The sequence below is a fragment of the Rhagoletis pomonella genome, unplaced genomic scaffold (genome assembly GCF_013731165.1).
Source record: "Rhagoletis pomonella isolate Grant_MI unplaced genomic scaffold, Rhpom_1.0 Rhpom_scaffold_00002, whole genome shotgun sequence".
NCBI lineage: Eukaryota > Metazoa > Arthropoda > Insecta > Diptera > Tephritidae > Rhagoletis > Rhagoletis pomonella.
Genome location: NW_023458556.1, coordinates 81,143,763 through 81,166,204, shown reverse-complemented (window position 1 = coordinate 81,166,204; position 22,442 = coordinate 81,143,763). Strand labels below are relative to the sequence as shown.

Below are 22,442 nucleotides of genomic sequence, written 5' to 3'. Positions count from 1 at the left end.
CCAGCAACAGCAAGGCTGCAGAGACTATGCTGGAAACGGCAGGTCAATCTGTGGAAGGCGGCCACAACTCTGAAAAAATATGAAGGGGTGAGGTTGGACACGCTTCCTCAGAGTGCGAGCGAGGCGGTAGCAAGGGCAAAAGCCTTACTACCAAACTTCCAGACCACAGCTGGGGTTTCGGTGGAAAACCAAACCAAAGGTCGGTGGAGGAGCAACAGCCTCCACCTAAGAAAATCCGGACGCACACCGGGGAAGCTAGACCTAGCTTTGCTGAAGTTGCTAGAGACAGGATCATTATTGAGGTTCTTGACCGCGGCAATGAACTCGGCTCCATCCCTCGGTACCAATGGACGTGGGTGAAGGCTGCTCTGGCAACCGTCATTTTTCTCGTCTTGCTGAAGAACCCCGGAACTCCTCCCGCGTGCAGAGATACCAGCTGGTACCAGAGCCACATCAAGGTTGTTGCTTGTGATGATTCGAGGTCGGTGGCGCTGTATAAGGCCGCCGTCGCAAAGGTGGGAGCCCTCTACCCCGGAGCAAATCTGGAGGTGGTGGACTGGAAAGACATTCCAGTCAGGCCCAGGGCCAGGGCGTGGGTGCCGGTCACGGTATCATTGCCGGAGCGCATCCTTAGGATTCTGCAAATTATGAATCCGGCTCTTCCAACGAGCGATTGGAGGGTACTATGGGTCGAAGACCCGGATGGACCGGCGAGACAAGTGGTCCTGTCTCTAAACAGGGACTCGATAGAGCTTCTGGAGAGGAGAGAGGGCCGGGTCTTCTACGTCCTCGACGAGGTGACCCTAAAGGTCTATCTCGGGGACGCGCAGCGCGCCTCTAGTGCTAGTGCCTCAGTGGACGTGGACATTGAGGCGCCTAAACCGGGGGGGGATCTCTCTGACGCTGAGAGCAGTGCCTCCATGGAATCCAACCTCGCATTGGCGATGCGGAGGATGTGCGAGGAGGAGCTGCTACTCAGCGATGGTGAGGACGACGATGACGTCACCGTTGTAGCAATGGAGGAGGTGGCAGGAACCTCAAATGAGGGTACTGCAGATCAACCTCCACAGATCTAGGGCAGCCTCGGCTGCTCTTTTGAGTCGCCTGTACAACGGCGACGTAGATGTCGCGCTCATCCAAGAACCCTGGGTGAACAACTCAAGGGTCTGTGGCCTGAGCGCGGTAGGTTTTAAGCTTCTGGTGGAGCTAAATAGAGGTAAAATTAGAACCTGTGTAAAAGCAAAGTTGGATTTAAATATCTTTCTTCTACCTTATAATAGCGATGGTGACATCACGAGTACCATATTGGAGATAGGAGGCGTGTCTATCATGCTGGCCTCCGTTTACATGCCCTACGAGGCTGAGGATCCTCCGCAATACTTGTTGCTCAGACTGGTGGATGGACACAGCGCAGGTTTCGTTCTGATCGGAGGCGATGCTAATGTTCACCATGTACAGTGGGGGAGCTAACCTTAACTACCTTTTAACAACTAGTCTCATGATATGTAACAGAGGTTCAGAACCTACTTTTGTTGCGAAGAACCGTGAGGAGGTCATAGACCTTACGCTATGTAATGACAATCTTTTTGGTATGGTTAAAATCTGGAGAGTTCTTAACGAACACTCTTTTTCCGACCATAGGTATATTGAGACGATTCTGGACTTTACTCTAACTGCTCCGCAGTTTCGAAAGAACCTAAGGAATACAGATTGGGAAATCTACAAAGACGCTCTGGAACGTAAGTTACCATATCCGGCAGCTAGTGAGCCCAGCACCACTGGTGAGATAGTAAACATGATTAACTCTTTTACTCGGATTTGCTCAGAGGCCTCGGCTAAGGCTTGTCCTGACCCTAGACCCAGGGGAAAGTAAAACCCCACTGGTGGTCTCGGGAGTTGGACGCACGGCGGAAAGCCTGCATGGTGCAGTTCAACAAGGCAAGGAGGCTTAGTCACGAATCTGAGTGGCAAAGATACTTATAAGCAGTTTTTGCGTGAGTACAAGAAGGCTTTGTGGAAGGCCAAGAGGTCTTCCTGGAGGGATTTCTGTAGTAGTGTCGAGGGTAATTCCGAGACCTCCAGATTAAGGAAAATACTGTCGAGGTCATCGAACCAGATCGGGTTTCTGCAGAAGCAAGATGGTTCCTGGACCACGACGGGAATGGAAACGGTAGAACTGCTCTTGGACACACATTTCCCAGGGAGTTCGTAAACACGGTGCTCTTTATACCTTCCTTCGGGCGGGTTAGTAAATGTGCCTGTCACAAGGTAGAGGATTGCTTGGGCGATACAAAGCTTTAAGCCCTATAAAGCGGTGGGGCCGGATGGGATTATTTCCGCACAACTGGATGCGACGCTTGAAACCTCTGTAAGTTGGCTTATGAAGATCTTCAGGGCCTGTTTTAAGCTAAACTACATACCGACAGCATGGAGATCTGTCTCCGTGGTATTTATTCCTAAAGCCGGTAACGGTTCACACACAAACACAAAGGATCTCAGACCTATTGCCCTCTCTTCCTTTGTACTTAAAACCCTAGAAAGTATAGTTAGTAACTACCTATCTTACACCATCAATAGTCGACTACTGTCTAACAATCAACATGCCTATATGAAGGGCAAGTCCACGGAGACAGCGCAACATAGCCTGGTCAATTTTATTGAAAAAAATCCTTCAGATACAAAGACTATTGTCTTGTAGCCTTTCTAGACATTGATGGAGCTTTTAACAATATAAGTTCAGAGGCCATAATACAGGCCTTGAGGGGAATGGAGGTAGACAATTCTCTGGTGGAGTTTATAAGGCAAATGCTCTTATGCAGGGTGATCACGGCAAACGTCGGTAAGAACTTGGCTTCAATATATGTTACAAGGGGCACACCACAGGGTGGCGTGCTCTCGCCACTCCTTTGGAACTTAACCGTGAACTCTCTCCTGCGAGAGATGAAATGGGAAGCGGCCAAGGTTGTTGCCATTGCGTATAGGGGGAACTTCCCGCAAACTCTGTGCGAATTGATGCAGTGGGCACTTCGCGTTGTATCAAGATGGTCCACGCGCAGTGGTCTCTGCATCAATTCAGAGAAAGTGGAACTTGTTCTCTTTACGAGAAGATACAAAATATCGCTACTGACCCCGCCTGAACTAAACGGGCGACTTTTAAGCTTGACGAATAAAGCAAAATTCTTAGGGGTCATTCTCGAAGGTAGGACAACATAATCCAGCGTTATGAAAAGGAGTCTCTGGCGTTATTTTCGTGCAAGAGGGCCATTGGCAAGAAATGGGTTCTGATCCGGAGTATATGCCGCTGGATCTACGCATCGATGGTCAGATGGTGGCCGGCCTTGAGCAAGACCTCAAATATTAATCTACTCAGCAAATTGCAGAGTATCAGTATGATCTGCATTAGCGGAGCAATCCGGACAACGTCAAATGACGCCCTAAATGTATTTTTGGGACTTGCGCCACTAGATTTAGTGGGTCAGCAGTTGGCATCTATTGCTGCACTTCGGTTAAGACAGGGCAATGGGAATCGGGATTGCTGGGTCACTCCTGCATTCCGAAGAAATAAAGCTTTCTTCCGGGCTGTACAGACCGTTGTGTAGAAACTCTGGTTCCGGATAGAAACTTTGTCATGAAAATCCCAAGCAAGGAGGAATGGGAAGAAAACTAATATACTCCACGCGGTAATATTTTCACAGACGGTTCAAAAATGAGCGGCGGAGTGGGAGGAGGGTTCTTTTCCCGAAGCCCGCCCTGAGCCGTTCATTTCGACTACCGGACTACTATAGTGTCCTCCAGGCTGAGGTCTCAGCTATAATGGACGCAGTAAACGAACTTCGTACTGATTAAAAAGGGAAGGAGGTGTTCATCTTTAGTGATAGCCAAGCAGCAATTAAAGCTGTGAGCTCCGTCACAATTAAATCGAAAATCGTGCTGGACTGCCGCCGATCTCTGCAAGAGATGGCTAAGCAGAACAGTCTAAACCTCATTTGGGTTCCCGGTCATAGGGACATTGTAGGTAACTGTATGGCGGACGAACTTGCAAGGGGGGTTATGACCAAGCAGATTCTTCCGGATAAAGAACGCATTGGTATGCCCTTCGCCACTTGCAATCTGCTTTTAAGTGAATTTATCTATGCTCGCGCGAGCGAGAGATGGATGCAAACTACGACCTGTCGAATTTCTAGGCAAACTGGCCTTGGTGGGATCGAAAAAGGTCTCAAAGTTTATACTCTCTAAAGAGGGACGATATATCTCATACAATCGGTGCTCTAACGGGTCACTGCCTTATAGGCAGACATGTAGAACGTCTCGGAGTGCCTTACCATAGATGCTGCAGAAGTTTCAAGAATTATGATGAGGAGGAGACAGTTCTTCACCTTCTCTGTAAATGCCCGGCATTATCGAGAAGCAGACTGCGCTTTCTGGGGTCTCCTTTCTTTAATGACCTTGACAAATTGGGAGATTTAAACCCTAAATGCCTGGAGAGTTTCGTCAAGTATTCAAAATGGTTTAGCAAGGGGGAGTGAAAACTCTTAGTCGTGGTATTACATCGGGCCTTCATTTTATGGCCTATGTGCGTCCCTGCGCAGCAGTGGCAGCCACATCTACCTACCTACCTACATTCATATTACAGATATATCCGTTTTTAATTATATTCTTCCGCACTTTCAACTCATTCACAATTGAAATTGACACACATGCAGTGTAGCCCCTTTTCTAGAAATCCTTCAAAACGTGAGGAGTTTTTCACCGTTCGCAAAGAATTTAATAAAGGAGCAAAGATTTCTTGTTGCCACATTGACATGTTCACAATGATATATGGGTTGCCATTTCTCCTTGTTTACAAAAATTTTCTTAGATTTTTTGGCGGGCAACGTAGTCTTAAATATTGATATTTATTTGGCTCTCATCTAATCGTACCTAAATTGAGCTCAGTGTACCGAGTGTACCTTTTGGTTCAAAAAAGTCGGAAAAAGGTAAAACTGTACCTACTTCTCCATCCCTGGTACATACATATTCAATACATGCATACTTGTGTGTATGTATTGTAGACATACCCCTCCTTGTCCGACGTAACATTCTTCAAGAAATCTTGTACATTTTTATTGTCACCCAAGCTCGAATAGTACTTTTCCAAATCGTTGATCGTCTTGTGATGAGACAGAACATTGCCTTGACCACCGACTAGGTCCTCCATGTATTTGCGGGTGCGCATAATTACTTCGGAGACTTGAAGCTGAGCAGACGTGTTTTAGAATTGCCGTTAGTTTAAGAGTTTGTCTTTAAGTTATTTGCATCAAACTTACCAGTAATTGTGGTCGTCCAAGGGCTGTAAGCTTGATTGCCGTGATACCTGTGCCAAAGGTTGCGCCTAAATGGATTGAAGTGAATATAATTAAATAACTAACAATAAAAGAAAGCTGTGATTCACCAAATGAATTTATATGTACATCTTTAAAATATTTTCTTTTTACAAGATAAGATGATTGAATACTAATCTACATCATTTATGTAAAGGAATCCAGCGTTACATAGTGAGCTTATGTACATATACGCACTAACATTTATACACATGTACAGATAAACAACAACTTTTCTGCATCTTCTTGGCTTACCCAGCGCTATGGGTCGGGGAACAGTTCTATTATCGTCATCTTTTTTAGTAGGTAATTGGATTTGATTGATGCGATTGTATTGTTTCATTATTAGTAATTCAGTTTTTGGATGGATTCATTAGCGGGATTAAAAAATATATAAAATATATTTAAAATAGTTCGAATTAAATACTGAAACGCATAAATTACACAGGCCAACAAAAATGGAAAATAATTTTGGTGCGACAAATGTTAAAGCTATTGTTGATAAACTTTTTTGTATAGATTTCAAACCCGGTTACAGCATCCATCAGCTCCAGATTTTGAGAAAAACGAAGTCAAATTCTCAAAAAATCGCCTTGTTTGCAATATTTGAGAAGCAAGGGCAAAGAAACAAAAGGTGATAGAAGCTTCTACTTAAGCTTTCTTCAATTGTGACTTTTCTATTTGAATTAAATTAAAGCTAGATCTCTCGACTACTACCCCTGAAAATAACATCTCTGCACCTTGATCTGATGGTAATTTATTGAACAGCGAAAACAGATTTTGGCACAATTTTTTTCAATAACACAATTTTCCAGTATTTTTTTATTGTTCATTGAATATACCTCCCTACACTATATCTGCGTTCACCCTTGCTTTTCTAAATATTCACAATATGTACATATTTTCTTCTATATAACAAAACATTTACTCATACCTTGTATGGAGAAAAATGCCTAGAGCCGTCAGGAAAAAAATTATTAAAAATCAACGCGATTTCTCAGTCACTTCAAATTTGTACACTGTTATACTAAAATTGAATGGGCTATAAAACTGCATACCAGAAATTTTCGTTAAAAATCTGAGTAAAAAGTTTAAAATTTTGATGAAAATTCAATAATTTTTCCTTAATATTGTATACAGTTTGAAACCTTGATTTATATGGTTTTGTTTATAGCATGAACCATATTTTTGTACAAAAATAACAAAAAAATTATAGCTTGCAAAACATTGTGAATATTTAAAATAAAATAATGTAAAAAAAATATTTTTTAAAAAACAAGCTTTTATTTAACCTGTACAATCAAAGGAATAAAATGAAGTAGCGTAACAAAAGATTTTTTAGCAAGAAAATTTTGTCAAAACTGCACTAAAATGAATAAAATAAAATAAGTTAAGGTCTCGTTAAAGTTACTAAACGCCATTTAGTGAAAGGAGTTATTCAAACTCTAATGAAAATTACTAACAATTTGTACTAATTTACTTCGTATTTAAAAAAGCTTGTCGCGCGAATAGCAAACCGGCATTTAAATACCTGCATACATACGTATACATACCTAACCAATTATGCATGTACGCTGAATTCGCCGACAAGCTTTTTTAAAAACGAAGTAAATTAGTACAAATTGCTAGTAATTTTCATTCGAGTTTGAATAACTTCTTTCACTAAATGGCTTTTAGTAACTTTAACGAAACTTTAACTTATTTTATTTTATTCATTTTAGTGCAGTTTTGACAAAATTTTCTTGCTAAAAAATCTTTTGTTACACTACTTTGTTTATTCCTTTGATTGTACATGTTAAATAAAAGCTTGTTTATTTGTTATTTTATAATTTTTAGTCCATTTATAAAAGCGTTGTATATTAAAAAGTGTTTTTTCATTTTATGTACAAAATTTTGCAATAGATATTAAAATAATTCAACTTGCAATGAAAAATGCAAGCAAAATGTTGTTTGCTTTTGTTTTGTATAAACATACATATGTACATATATCAGCAGTTAATTTTATTTAAAGAAATGGCGTGTCGTCCATTTCCGCTGTAGCATGGCATATATTTAGGCGCAATATTTAACTTCTTCTGGCGGGGCGACATCTGGAGTCTAGAATTTGCTACAAATAGCTTTGCTACACTACCGCCGCGGCGCGCTGGCAGCTTTAACAATTTTATAGTGGTTTTACGTTCTTTGGCAAATTACGCTCTGTTAGCCATAAATCTTACTATTTTTTGACCGCCTTTGAATTAAGACCCCTGGTCCATATGGGGAATTCATTTATATTTTAAATTGCATTGTCATCGTGATTGGAGCTATGCTGAAAATTTCAAGTCTCTAACTTATCGGGAAGTCAGTTTAAAATCGATTGGAATTTTCCGCGATTTGCGCGGGATGACCAAGTTAAATAAAAGCTTATAATAATTATAAAAACAAGGGTGAACGCAGATATAGTGGAGCGAGCGTATGTATGTATGTGACCATAAGGTCAAGGTGCAGGGATGGTATTTTTAGAGATATTAATCGAGATCGCCGATCTCATGCCAAGTATCTCATAAGATATATTACAAATGGAGACCGCTCGCAGATCTCCTGCAAAAATATCAGATCTCATCCCATGACAATTATTGCATACAATGAACTGTCAAACTGCGTGTTTTCGGTTGGTTTTTGCGCTAAACTTGATCGAAATCTAAAAAACAGGTCACCTTTGTGTTATTTAGCTCTATTTTCACTGTTGTAAACTATATCAAGCTGGTTGCTTTGGGATATAATTCACTGACGCATAAATACTTGAAGCCTCAAAAAAAAAAATGGATCAATTTGCTGCTTAACTTTTGAATTATAGGTGTTTAAATTTAAAAAAATAATGAAAACAGGTGAATTTTTTATGTAAGTTTTAAGAGGGGCACAATTAATTATGTCATAACTTTTGAAGCACACCATATTCTGATTTGAAATTTAATGGGCATTTAGCATTTATATGTACTACATATGAAGTGTAAGAAAAGTGTGCATTAAAAAATAACGAAATGGCAAGTAACTCAATGTCTGTAACTCCACATTTCACAATTTTCAAAATTTTCGGTTTATCGCGTATAGTTTTTGAAGCATTTAATTTTCAGAACTTTTTAAGCATTTATTGTATTCTACAAACAATTACGAATAATATAATGCCTTAGCAAGCGGTGGGCTTTCAGAATAAACCAACTTTTATTTTTTTATTCCAAAAACATCTTTATTGAAGGCACATTTGGAAAATACGTCGAAACTAGTCCTTATAACGTTACATATACCTGTAAAATGCTTCAAAAAAATGTTCTCTAGAAGTGTGTAAAAATCCTGATTTACTACTTTCAGTGATGCTCCTTCTTTTAGTCAGAATATTTCGAGAGTGGTATCAAAGCAACTCTTTTTCGACAAATGTTCTGATAGTTGCTCTTACTTAATTGGAGCCTTTTAAATTCAATTGCGTCCCCAGATTTTCCCGATTGTCTCCACTTTTGGAGATAGCGGTGTTTGAAACTTTGCTTAAATTTGAACTATTTTATAAAAAAAAACTCCCTCAAAACATTTAGCACGCATACAATTTATTAATCAGATATGAAGTTAGAGTTATGGCGCAAAAACACATATCTGAGTAATCAGTTGTATTGGAGCTATGTGTTAAAGTGAACCCATTTCGATAATTTTAAGGAATAATTAAGGTAATATTAAAAAACCATTATGTGCAAAATTTTAGTAAAATAACTTCAACTGAGGGAGTTATTTATAAAATAGTTAAAATTTAATCAAATTTTCAAGTACCGGTATTTCGAAAACCGGAGCCAATGTGGTAAAACGGCGTATGCCATTGAATTCAGAGCATCCCAATTAAGAGGGTTCAACTTTCAAAATCATTGCTCAAAATTTACAACTTGAACAGCGTAATGTGAACCCAGCTTATTCTTTTGTTTTCTATTTCATGTTTATTCCTCATTCAACTTTTGAAGCACTTGATGAAAATGACTTACACTTATATTAATCGATTTACTAAGATATTACAAATAAAATTATATATAAAACATAGGTGTGCTCACAAGTTTAGAAGTAAAATTTTTTTTTAGATTTGCCCATATGCTTAAAAGAAAATAAAATATGTAAATAATTTTTGTGAATACAGTCATCTAAAAACAAAGAAGGGCTCTGTTTTACTAGCTTTTTGCAATGAAATGCCCACGTAAAAAACTTTTTCTGCGGTAACTGTTCCGCAGGATATCAAATTGACAGTCCGCATGAGATGGCAGATAACAAATGGAGACGCGGGTTAAGTAGGGCTGCCAGATATCTCCGTTGGCAAACCGGGACACTTTGGTAAATGTAAGACAACAACCTTCCTTTCCTTTCCTTTAGGCAAAAATTACTTACGTACGAAAGTATGTAGTAAAATGTTATTTTGACAAGACAAAAACAAAAACTTAAAAAGATGAGATCATTTCAACGGACACCAACAAAACAAAACAGCTTATCACAACTAAAGTTCAAAATAGACATATAGTACCGCCCAAAATTATTGGCACAATGCATGCAACATTCTTTTGTTTTAATTTTTCATAAATATACCGTTTATACTGTCGGCCGCTGTGGTGTACTGGTAAGCAGTGCGTGCTTCCACTCCGCTGCACCTGGGTTCAAGCCCTGACTTTTCCTTAATATAATTGTAAAACTCTGTGCACGTCATTTTTAACGTATGTACTTATATTGAGCGAATTTCTTTCCTTAGTTTATTGAGATGAAATAAGAGAAAAAATCGATCCACATTAGAGTTATGACTATTAGGTATAGCCAAGGTGTATTAAAGGTGTTCTTACACCGATATGTATTTGCATCTGTAAATGTGACTTTTTCAATACATATGTAAACAAGGTGTGGTTGACAACTCAGTGACGCTCTCTTTTAAGGTACTATAACCTCAAAAAATATAAACACATGACGCACTCTTCTTTGTAAGCGGAAAGGAATTTATACTTTCTCTTTGGCATTTTCTAACGGTAATCAAAACACTATAAACACACAATTTTATATTCAATAAAGTTTGTCGCGAAAACTTACATTGGAAGCATGATTCAATAATAGAAAGGTTTTGTAATAAAACAGTCTTCTCGCTCCCACACATAAAATCGGCTTCTTTACTTGTGCACAATGTTGCTGACTCTACAGTTTCTAGTTATATGAGTAGTAAAACCAAAAATTCTAATTTTCTTGTACAAGTCTAGAATAGCGACCGTTTAAATATAAAATAACTAAAGCAGCCGATTGATAGAACTTTTTTCGCTGATTTCAATGATACCAAATTTATATGGCGCAGTTAAAAAATAAAGAAGATATAAGAGATTTATTTGCTGTGTTTGTTTATATGTTTTACTAACACTAAATTCTTGAAACTCAAAAGTACATCATGATAAAATATGCATATCGAATTAGAGATAATAACTGGTACTTTCTAAATAGAATAAATTTCTCTGCCATTAATTATACAGTTTTTTCAAAAAAGGTTATTTCATGAAAAAATAACATTTGTTCGTTTTTTAGTGGTTTTGGTTTGAAAATATAAAAAAGCATATAAATATAATATATGGTGACGTCATCAGTTTTTTAATCGGTTATGTATCTAGTTCATACAATATTAATATTTAAAATATCAAAATATTTAACTTTAACCTTCTAGATCGTCTTTATCTTTTCCTTGCGCTGAATAATTTTGGCATGGTTGAAATGAGCGTTCTACTGGTCTGCATTTTTCATTTTTGCATAGCTGAACGGTCGATATCCTATATTTGTTTTAGGAAATGACAATTATAAATATTTGTACGTATTGTTTCGTATTTCCATTAAAACGCCAAATATATTGTAAATTCACATAGAACTAATAATACACATTTTACTTTGCGTACTTGTTTAGTACCTTTCTACTACCGTTTTCGCAAAAGGCGATCACATTCTTCCCCTTTCTCCTACTTCCAAATTACAAATCTAGATAAAGGAGTGTCAAGTTTGAGCTGTCACAAATTACATAACCTTGTATTAGTTGTGTTTAATGAACTGCTCTAGGTTACGCCAGGCTAAGATATCTCACAAAATTGTGTTTCACGAGGATTTTTCTTGCTCTAACTTACTCTACTTTTTGTTTCATGAGCCTACGCTAGTGGAACTAGAGCAACTTAGAGCACGATTTTCTGCGCCAGCTTTTTTGAAGAAGTAACTTACAGCAAGGAACTGTGAATTTCTGCCTGAAAAGTGTTTCATGAGATTTCTGATCTGAGTTGCTCTAACTTGCTCTATTGTTTTTTGACAGCTGCTCGATTATGGTCTAACTTGAGCTGCTCTGCACTTTTTTTCGGTCTCATTAAACACAACTATTATTGAATCATGTACTGGAAGTAAAGCACGCACGAAAAACAAACGAGCAAAACAGCTGATGCTAATTAGGAAGAGCACTTTGCACATAAAGGTATGTATGTATGTAGGTATATCGATCATCAAATATTGCTTGTGCAAAGTCCAACTATCTGGAGATGTAACTATTTCACAAATGACATCGGTATTGACTTTTGAAATTTTATTAAAATTGTTGCATATATCTCGAAAACCGGGACACTTAAAGGACACCCGGGACCTTTTAAGGCTGGACCGGGAACCGGAACAAATAGTCTAAAACCGGGATATAATAATAATAATAATAATATCCCAACGGTTTTTACCCTCCATTCCCGCCCATCCGCACGAGGGGCGCAGTCCGCATGACGTACGGAACCAATATTTTAAATTTTTTGTGCCGAGTCACGATAGGCAGGAGTTTGTTAAGTGTCGAGATCTAAAACTGTTCAGCTACAGAACAAAATTCATCAGCTGATTTTATGTATTTATGTCAATAATTCACTTATTGAGAGAGGAGAGTATCGCTTTCTTAATGCTGAAAAGCGGATCTGATATATCAAACGTGCTGGAATGAGAGTTAAAATCCTGGCATAAGCAACGGAGTGGGTCGTGCAATTCAAAATTGGTTTTACAAGCTTTCAGAAATATGGGACAAAAGTGTCTTGATACGCGTGAGGGAACATTAAAGCTTACATCAGCCAGAAGAGACGGACTTGAAATTGAGCCTGTCAGTAATTTAACCATAAAATTATACCAAGCATTTCCCTGCGACTGGCAAGTGTAGGAAGGTTAATAAGTTTTAAGCGACTCGTATAAGGTGGAAGACTATATTGAGAATCCCATCGGAAATTTCTTAAAGCAAAAAGTAGGAATTGTTTTTGAATTGATTCTATCTTGTCTGAGTAAATTTGATACCTTGGATTCCAAACCACCGAGCCGTATTCCAGAATCGGCCTAACTAATGTTGTAAACAGGGTATTAGTGATATACGGGTCACTAAATTCTTTTGACCATCGTTTCACAAATGCAAGTACACCTTTAGCCTTGTTGACTGTCACATTAATGTGAAGATTAAAATTAAGCTTAGGATCCATTGTGATACCAAGGTCCACAAAATTGTATACCTGTTCCAGGTTATGGTTACCTATTATATAAGAAACTGGCAGAACAGCTCTTCGCGAGAAGCACATTACTTTACATTTCTTAAGATTTAGAGGCATAAGATTTACTTTACACCAGTAAGCCATGCTGTTTAAGTCTGATTGTAGCAAAGACCTTTCTTCAATTGAAACGTACGATTTATAAAGTTTTACATCATCTGCATACATTAAAATTTTGGAGAATTTTATATCTGTAGAAATATCGTTTATAAAAAGCAAGAACAGAATCGGGCCTAGGTGGCTACCCTGAGGGACTCCTGAAGTAACATCAATGACGTCAGAGATAGTATTTCTAAGCAATACCCTTTGTGATCTATCATAGAGGTATGAAGAGATTCAACGTAGAAAATTAGGTGGAAGACCAAGAAGATCAAGTTTATAGATGAGCAACGAGTGGCACACTTTGTCAAATGCTTTACTGAAATCAGTATATATAACATCAACAGTTTTGCTCTCACTAAATGCTTTTGAGATATAGGATGTTAATTCAAGTAAATTTGTAGAAGTTGATTTGCCCTTGCAAAATCCATGTTGACTGTATGAAATGCTTGAAGTGATAGAATGCGTCAACCGATTTGTTGTAATTGCTTCAAATAATTTAGGAATTGCAGAAAGCTTAGCTATGCCCCGGTAGTTCTCCACTGAAGACCTGCTACCGCTTTTAGGTAAGGGGGGTTATGAACGATTCCTTCCATACAGTTGGAAAAACGCCCTCTTTAAGAGACAAATTAAATAAGGCTGTTAACGGCTCATTGAGATAATCAGCACAATTTTTAAGAAAACAAGTGGGGATCTGGTCAGGACCATAACTAAAAGACTGCTTTAAGGACTTCAGGTAAACTAAAACATCATCGGGAGATATTATAGGGTTATGTATTGAGTTAATTGGACTTAGTTTAAAAGGATAGTCAAAGTATGCTTGGGAGTTAGTGGAATAATTGGATTTAAAAAACTGAGCGAACATGTTAGAAATTGTTTGATTATCACCAGAGACGGAAGGAAACCCCCGTACATTTCGCTTGGAGTTTCCGAAATCATAAAATGATTTGGGGTTATATATTATACGTCGTTTGATTTTACACAAGTAATCTTTATAACACTTTTTGTTTAATTCAAAGAACTTGTGACGCAAAAGTGAGTATTTTACATAGTATGAGTGTAAGCCGGTTTTTTTGTGTAATCTAAAATAACGTGACTTTCTGTTTTTCAAGTTTCTCAGTTCTTTAGTGAACCATAACTGTGTTTGTTCTTCAGGAACACACATGCGTTGGGGCACATACTTTTCAAATAATCTATGTACAGTACAATTAAAATGTGCAACGCTTTGCTCAACTTTTTCTTTGTATATAGGCCACGACAATTTAGACAATTCTTTATTCAGTTTTTTGAAGTTGGCTTTCGAAAAATCAAAGCGAATATTTGGTTCGTATGTTTGGACATCGCAATTTTGACCATCGTTTATAATTTCGTAAGATATCTCAATAGCAGGGTGGTAGACATGTCCGGGAAAACCGGGACGTCTGGCGGCCCTAGGGTTAAGGAAAGTTCTATCACCTTTTGTTTCTTTCCGAGAGCCTCTCAAATAATGCAAAAAACGCGATTTTTAGACAATTCGACTTCGTTTTTTTCTTTCAAAATCTGAAGCTGATGGAAACTTTATACTAACGGATTCCTAATCAGCACAAAAAAGTGTATTAAAAACAGCGTTAAAATTTTCCGCACCTAAATCAGTGTTTCCCTGTGTTATTGGAGTACCAATTATAAACATTTTGAAAGAAATTCGGAGCACCGGATGATTTATAAGTAGGGAAGACAAAAATATGCAAATGCATATTATGACACAAAATGCATATTTTGGCGAAAATGCATTAAAATGCATAAAAATGATTATTTTGGTAATAAGTTAATTAATTTTCGCATAATTTCATTTCGCAATACCTTTGCGGCGTTAGCCAGGGTTGCTGATGAGCTTTGTTTAATTGGCAAAAAGAAAAAGCTGACAAACAACGGAAAGTCCCGTTATTTTCTTCTAGTAAACAATTTTAATATACTTGTAAAAATATTTCGACTGTTGTTTTCTAATAGTGAAGTTTCGCTTATATTGGTACATCTTTGAGGCATATATCAAGCATATTTTTAATATTTTGGAGTTATTTTAATGATCATATAATTAAGTTTTTTGTGCATATTTTTGTCTTCCCTATTTATAAGATCTAGCTGGAGAAACCCAAAATTCTAAGTGGTCACAACGATAGCACCGGCACTAAAAAAAGCGGTGTGTGCTTTTAACCAGACCCACCAATTGATATGTATTTCGACTCGCTGAATCTGAATATGAAGTCCGTTTGACTCGTACACCTCCAAAATTTCGAGTAAATTGCGAACTTTTTGTAATTTTTTCGGTTTTTCGTTATTAACTCAAAATTTCAGATTCGGATTTAGTGAATCGAAAAACATGTCGGTGGATCTGGTGAAAAGCACCACTACTCAGCTTTTAAGTTTTGTTCACTCTTTGCAGTAGTCAATTCAATATAAAAAGTGGTCATATTTGCGAGTGTTTACATTATACAGTGTTCGCATTAGTGCGCGTCCACTGCAATTGATTTTAAATAATTGGAATTAAATTTTTTACAAATAGCAACTCTTTTCGAAAAGATAAAACCTAATTCCCCATCTACAGAATAAACCTTTAAATTTTAACCTCAGTTATGAAAATCGACCAAACGGCGCAGATCTGGTGACATTAGCAAAAAAATGCCTTAAATTAGTGTTTTATCTCTACAATAATGCACAGTTATTTTAATCTCAATCTCGATCTTAATATTAATTTTAATCGTGTCGTTTTTCCGCTTAGAATTAGAGCCCAACGAGTGTGCCGCTCATTAGATCGATGTTTGCATTTACTCCCAACGCAAAGGAGTTTAACTTCAAAAACCTAATTTAATTAAATAAATAGCCTAAATACAAATTGTAAAAAAGTTTTCTATTTATGCCAATTTAATTTAATTTTAACAAAATATATAGTATATCGGTGAATGCAGATAAATGTGCCGTTTTCTGGCCAAAATTGACAATATGAAATTTTTCATAAGGAAAACTCAATTTCCACTGCGTTATACTTGTATGTGTGTTGCACTTTATTTATTACTGCCGCTTAATTGTAGCTCAATTTTAAGGCTAATTTTTAGGAACCCTTGCAAGTCCTTTCTAAAAATAACTCAACATCACTGATTGTGAATTTGGGTATAGATTTTTTCGCTGGTTTTTTGTTACTTAAAATTAATTAATTACATTTATGTGTGTGCGGTTACTTTCATATCCACATACAATTAACCCGTTAATTGAGTTTTTCTAATAGAATGAAGCCATTCAAATGTTAATGTGCGGATAAATTAATATATTTATGCCGAATTTCCGGCAGTCATTGAAATGGAAAAAATTAACTTTATTTAAAAAATTCCGCGTTACATTCGTACTCAGTTTCTTTACAATATAATTTAATTGTCCTTAAAAAACAGAAAAAACCTGGTGTCAAATTTACATTTCTGTAAAAAAGTTTTTAATAATTCCTTGGTGTAAAAATTATAGGCATGCGAATTTGCACTGGGCCCTATTGCACCAACGAATTATCATTAGCATTTTAGCAAATTATCGAACTTGTGCAAAGTTTTGTGTTGCACCAACATGATAAGGAAAGGTCACTCAAATGAGTATTGATAAGTAAAATATCACTCACCATCATAGATAAGCGTTGCACCAAAATTTGGAACGCTTAGCGAAAAGATTTTGGCGGATAAGTAATAAATTATCAAAATTTATTAGCATTTTGTTGCGCCACAAATTTTTATTTATCACTTATCATCTTTGATTTTGCTAACTTTAGCATTATTTTGCTAAAAATAATTTTATCTATCGCTGGATCCGCCACTGTTATTCATATAAACATAAATATCGCTAAATTAAAAAACAGAAAATTAAAATACAAAAAAAAAAGATTAAAGGAGCCAAGTTACCACTATTGGTTCGTACGTAAGTACCTAAAGGTTCGAATTGTACATATACACATACATATCGTCGTTTAAGGTACAAAACCGCGTATCGTCATTCTGCAAAACCGCGTAACTGACATTTACTGCCAAAAATTGGATTTGCTCACACAAGCTCTTGGCTCAACCCTTATCCATTCGTCCTGAAATATACTAGGCAGAAATGCGATTAATAATAATAATAATAATAGATTGGCGCTTACACATATGTATGTTAGTGTTTGGCCGAGCTTCTCCTACGACTTGTGGCATGCGCCTTAATATTGCCACACAAAGCGGAGGGACCTACAGTTTTGCGTCGACTCCGAACGGGGATTGTATTTTTATGAGAAGCTGTTTTTCATGGCAGAAATACACTCTGAGGTTTGCCATTGCCTGCCGAGGGACGACCGCTGATAAGAAAAAAACCTTTTTCTATATTTTTTGCGATGTTGCTTTGACCAGGGCTTGAACCCAGGTGCTGTGCTGATGAGTGAAAGTGCGCACTGCATACCACTACACCACAGCGGCTGACAAAATGCGATTGCTTTATAAATACAAGTAATTTTTAGCAAAAAAAAAACCGACTTAAAAAAAATATATATATATCTATATATTTCATGATCCACTGATCGGATCTCAACCAGATTAGTATGGGACCACCTCTGAGAAACAACCTTTCCGTTGCAAAAAAAATTCCGACAAATTGATAACCTCCTCTTTTTTTTTGGAAGTCGGTTAAAAATTATAGTTTAAAAAACTAAAACCTCCCTATTATAATTGCCATTCGTACTGTCATCAGGTATGTAACTTGAGAATAGAAATCGCTGCATCTTTTAGGCGCATCAATATTACATAGTTACATCCCGAGCTAATAAAAGGAAGGTAATAATCAGGGAACGGGTTTTATGGAAATTGCCTTTTTAACCGACTTCCAAAAAAGGAGGAGGTTATCAGTTCGTCGGAATATTTTTTTTTTTTTTTTTTTTTTATGTATGTTACCGCATAACTTGGACCACGTCAACCGATTTCAATAATTCTTTTTGCATCGGAAAGGTAGTGTCTCAGAGGTGGTCCCATACTAATCTGGTTGAGATCCGATCAGTGGATCATGAGATATATATATATATATTTTTTTTTTATATGGGAGTTGAAGTCTGTTTTTTTTTTGCTAAAAATTACTTGTTTTCTGCTAAAGAGATAGAGTATATTCGATTAAGAATGTCCACGATTTAGCATTCCCTGATTCCATATATACACATTTGATGTTGCCTTTTTTTGCCTTTTTTAAGATATTTGCCTTTTTTAAGATATTTACCTTTTTTGCCTTTTCTACCTTTAAAAAAGTGATTATAGCATTTACAATTTTTTTTATTAAAGAATACAAAATATACACATGCCCATGGCCCAGCCTTATAGAAGCGCAGGGACCTCTTGCCAAATTGGTGTTGGAAAAATTCAAAGCCGTTTTCTCAGCCGTTTTCGTAGGCTTGGAGACAATAAGGGGTGTGGATAAAATTGTAAAGGGCGAGGAAAATGCCCCTATTCCTGATAATATGAACGTTTCAAACGTTCCATATTTAAATTCGGCTACACTTGTATCAACTTGCGTCGAGCGCACATTTAGAACATTCAAGGCTTTTCTTCGCGAAAATCGAATGAAAATGTTGCCAGAAAACTTCAAAATGCATCTTGTGGTTCAGTGTTACTACAACTACACAGATTAAAGTTTTATGAGTTAGAAACTCGAAAGGATAAAATAGTCAAAGATTCAAAGTACAAATTTTTCATATAATCAAACTATGTAGTTCATAGTTTTTCTCTTTTTACTTGTAATATAAACATTTCTAAAATAAATGTATTTTTTGATTGTTCTTCGTTCTTTTCTGTCTTTTTTTAGTGCCTTATTTTGCTTTTTTTGCAATACCTAATGCCTTTTCCTGCCTTTTTCGCTATTTTGTTTTGCCTTTTTTTGCCTTTTTTGCAATACCTAGTGCCTTTTCCTGCCTTTTTCGCTATTTTATTTTGCCTTTTCCAGCGTATTTCGTCATTTTATTTTGCCTTTTTTACAGGTTTTTAGGTCCTAAAAATCCGTTCCCTGGTAATAATAAAAAAAGAGAACCATTTTGAAATATAAGTGTTTTACTCTCTCGAAAGTAATTTATGCAACCTCACATACGCGGTTTTGCATTTTGTTGATACGCGGTTTTGTACTTTAAACGACGATATGTATGTATGTATATACATATACCTTGAAAATAGGATCAGGTACGATTTCGGGGTTTGAAGATTTGAAATCTGGAGATCATATGAGATAATTCCTCATTGAAATTTCTTCCATCCATTTTAATAACGCCTGCCGCTGTTTCAAGAGCACTGTGAGTACGTGAGTGCCGTTTTTGTGTGTGTGTTGTCTACATGTTTATTTATAAACGCATGTGCTTTTTTCTTTTGTACGCTTTTATTGATATATCTGTACTGTAATGTTTTCGGACGGTACTAGCTCTTACTGCTAATATATTATTACTACATATATGCCGTCATGCATGGAGATTATGCAGTAGGGGCCTTCTTCGATATCGAGGGGACCTTCAACAATGTCACTCCATAGGCAATAGTCAAGTATAAATATTCATAATCTGGGGGTGCAAACCAACATAATAAGGCTTATCTACAACTTACTTCGTCACAGAACTGTCGCGGCGGAGTGGGGAGCGTCAGCAGAGTCAATAGAGTGCAGAGTCAATAGGAGCACTCCCCAAGGTGGTGTTCTCTCTAACCTGTAGCTCGTTTCTGTAACTCTTCTCTACTGATTATTTCTCTACTGGTAGAGAATATACGTCATTCTCTACTACTCACTAGCAGTAGAGAACAAGGCGTCGAATTCATATCTCAACTCGCCTTGGTAGAGAATTGTTACAGAAACGAGCTACTGCTCTGGATTGCGGTTGTAAACCAGGGAAGCCAACTCGTGGGGAATTCCCCCGATTTGCGGGGAATTTCGGTTTGCGGGGGGGAATCGGGGAATGTACCGTTCTTTGTGGGGAATTTCAGCTCGCACAATTCTAGTATAATAACATTTCAAATGGCTAAAAATTGGCGTCGGTTTTTTAGAATTTTCTTTGTCGTATTTGCTTTCATACAACGAATAAACATAATTTATTTTTATATGGAAGAAACGAAAACTTTTAGCCCCTTGAAACTTGCACTTTATTACTCTAGAATTGAGTGGGCTACAAAACTGCATACGCAAATTTTTCTAGAAAGTCAAATTAAAAAGTTCGAAATTTTTACGAATGTTTGTTGAATTTCTTTCAAATATTGCACAATGTTTGAAACTTGGATTAATACGGTTTTTCTTAAAGATTGAACTACATATATTTTTATAAAAAAAATAACTCGAATTAAATACCAAAAAAAAAAATAATAATAATTGGTGCGACTAAATTTTTTTCGACCACTGCATGTATGTAAATATCACATAAATATTTTTATTCTTTATTTGTTAACTAACTTTATAAAAGTTTGGTTTGGTTTATCATACATGAATTACGTTTAAAAATAAAATAAACAGAAAGACCAGTAATATATCAAAATAAAAACATTTTTTTGTTTTATAAGTAAGGAGATATCTATGGGTGGGGAGTTTTCGAAATTTCGGGCAAAATTGGGGAATTTCATTGTCGAAATCGGAATTCTCAAAAATGAGTTGGCTACACAGTTGTAAACGACCTTCTAGAGAAACTGGAAAAAGTGGGCTGTCGGGTGATTGCCTATGTAGATGATGTGGAACTTTCAGTTAAGGGACGATTTCGAAACACCATTTTTGATCTGGCTTACCTGAACCAGGTAACAAGGTGGGCGATCAACAGCCGCTGTCGTGGAAGCTCAACATTGAGGAGAGGGTAGGAAAGGTGTCGTTTGCCTTGTACTGCTGTAGGGAGCTCCCCTCCTCGGTAAAAGGTGAGGTCTCTCGCCTAAATTAATTCATTAGCTCTAGGAAACTAGATTTAGGCCTATATTGTTTCAAGGAGCCCTTGTCTGGTGGAAATCACTAGAGAAGGCTACACCTGTAAAACGGGAATTAGCTGATCATTAAGAACCACACCTACACTGGCGCCTAACATACATATGTTGAACATATCGTATGCGGATATTGCAGACAGAATTGTTGCAGCACGAACTGCTATTAAGCTAAGGGAAACCGGGTCCTTTTGTGACAAAAAAGGAAAATAAGACGTTTCTCTGCTACAGCAAATGTTTTTATAGGACACTTTAAAACAGGTTACCCCTCAAGGGCTAGTGATGGGGGTGCTGACACGCCATTATGCGATTGGTATTCATGCGGTGAGACTAGGAGTTTCAACTGATCCTTTTGTATCAGCTGTCAAGAGGAAGATGAAGTGGAATCATCTCCACACTTTCTTTTAGACTGTCCAACCTTCGCGAGGCTAAGATGGAAGAATTTTGGCTCGCACTTCTGAACAAACACTGAGCTCTCAGGGATCGAAATTAGCCGCATTCGAAATTTCGTAATCGGCTCGCGGGGTTAACTCAACCCAACCTAAGCTGTACTTCTTTGAGCTATGAAATAGTCACATTAGGTATTACAGTAGTTTTTTAGTTAATGTATATAATCATGAAGAAAAAATTATGCGTAAGTCCTATGAATTGATTTATGCAAAAACATCGCCATAAATTTTTTTTGAGTTGATCGCACTTTAGATCTAGGTATGCGATATGATAGTCAAGATGGACTTACTTTTTCTTCTTAATCATTTTTAAGACATGGAATTTATTGGCTTTGCTTTGTGCCCGCGATATAGTATGAAAAAAGAGAAATTGAAAATGTTTATCAAATCGCACATGGGCTTTTTCGTTTTCCATTGAGAAACGGAAATCATTTTAGCTAAGCACATTATTGGAAAGGTCCTCTATTTGAAAAGCAAAAGAAATTGGCTGTGCAATGGTTATCAAATCGACTTATCCAAAATGCTTGTCAGTTGTTAATTTTTTGATAAGTTGATAAGTAAAAAGTGCAACACTTATCAACTTTACTTTTCAAAAAAAAAGACTTATGCAAAAGTTGTAAAGTGATAAGTGATAAGTCACATTACTCTTTGGAATTTCAACGATGGGCCGGGTCAGAAATTTTAATGATAAGCCATAGCAAGGATTTAAAAATTTAGAGTTCAAGATAAAACTAGTCTATGCTAATTTATAGGGCTAGGTATTTTATGCAAATGCATATTTTTATTGGGCATCTACAAATGGAAATGGTTAAGTTATCTTTACGAATCATGAAATTTCCTTTAAAATGGCATTCAAACGTTACTGCATATTTTTTCAGTTAATGCATGGTTTTGCATATTTTTAAAAAATTCTTGTTTTTGCCTATTTATTGCGCATAGTTTAGTTTTTTTGCAATAAATGCATGTGGTGTTTGCATATTTTTGCTTTGTTTAAGTTACAACTATTTAAATTTGGTGCGC

The 22,442-nt window shown here is 36.9% G+C and overlaps 1 protein-coding gene across 4 annotated transcripts in view; it reads right to left on the bottom strand.

The window, feature by feature from the left end:
• LOC118734109 (proline dehydrogenase 1, mitochondrial) overlaps positions 1 to 22,442 on the bottom strand; it is a 181,146-nt gene that overhangs the window by 39,953 nt on the left and 118,751 nt on the right. For all 4 annotated transcript variants that reach the window (XM_036463818.1, XM_036463819.1, XM_036463820.1 and 1 more), the window contains 2 exons: positions 5,307 to 5,371; positions 5,058 to 5,236 (listed from right to left, as the gene is read on the bottom strand). In XM_036463818.1, coding sequence (XP_036319711.1) covers positions 5,058 to 5,236; positions 5,307 to 5,371 — 244 coding nt within the window. The remainder of the gene's footprint in view (positions 1 to 5,057; positions 5,237 to 5,306; positions 5,372 to 22,442) is intronic.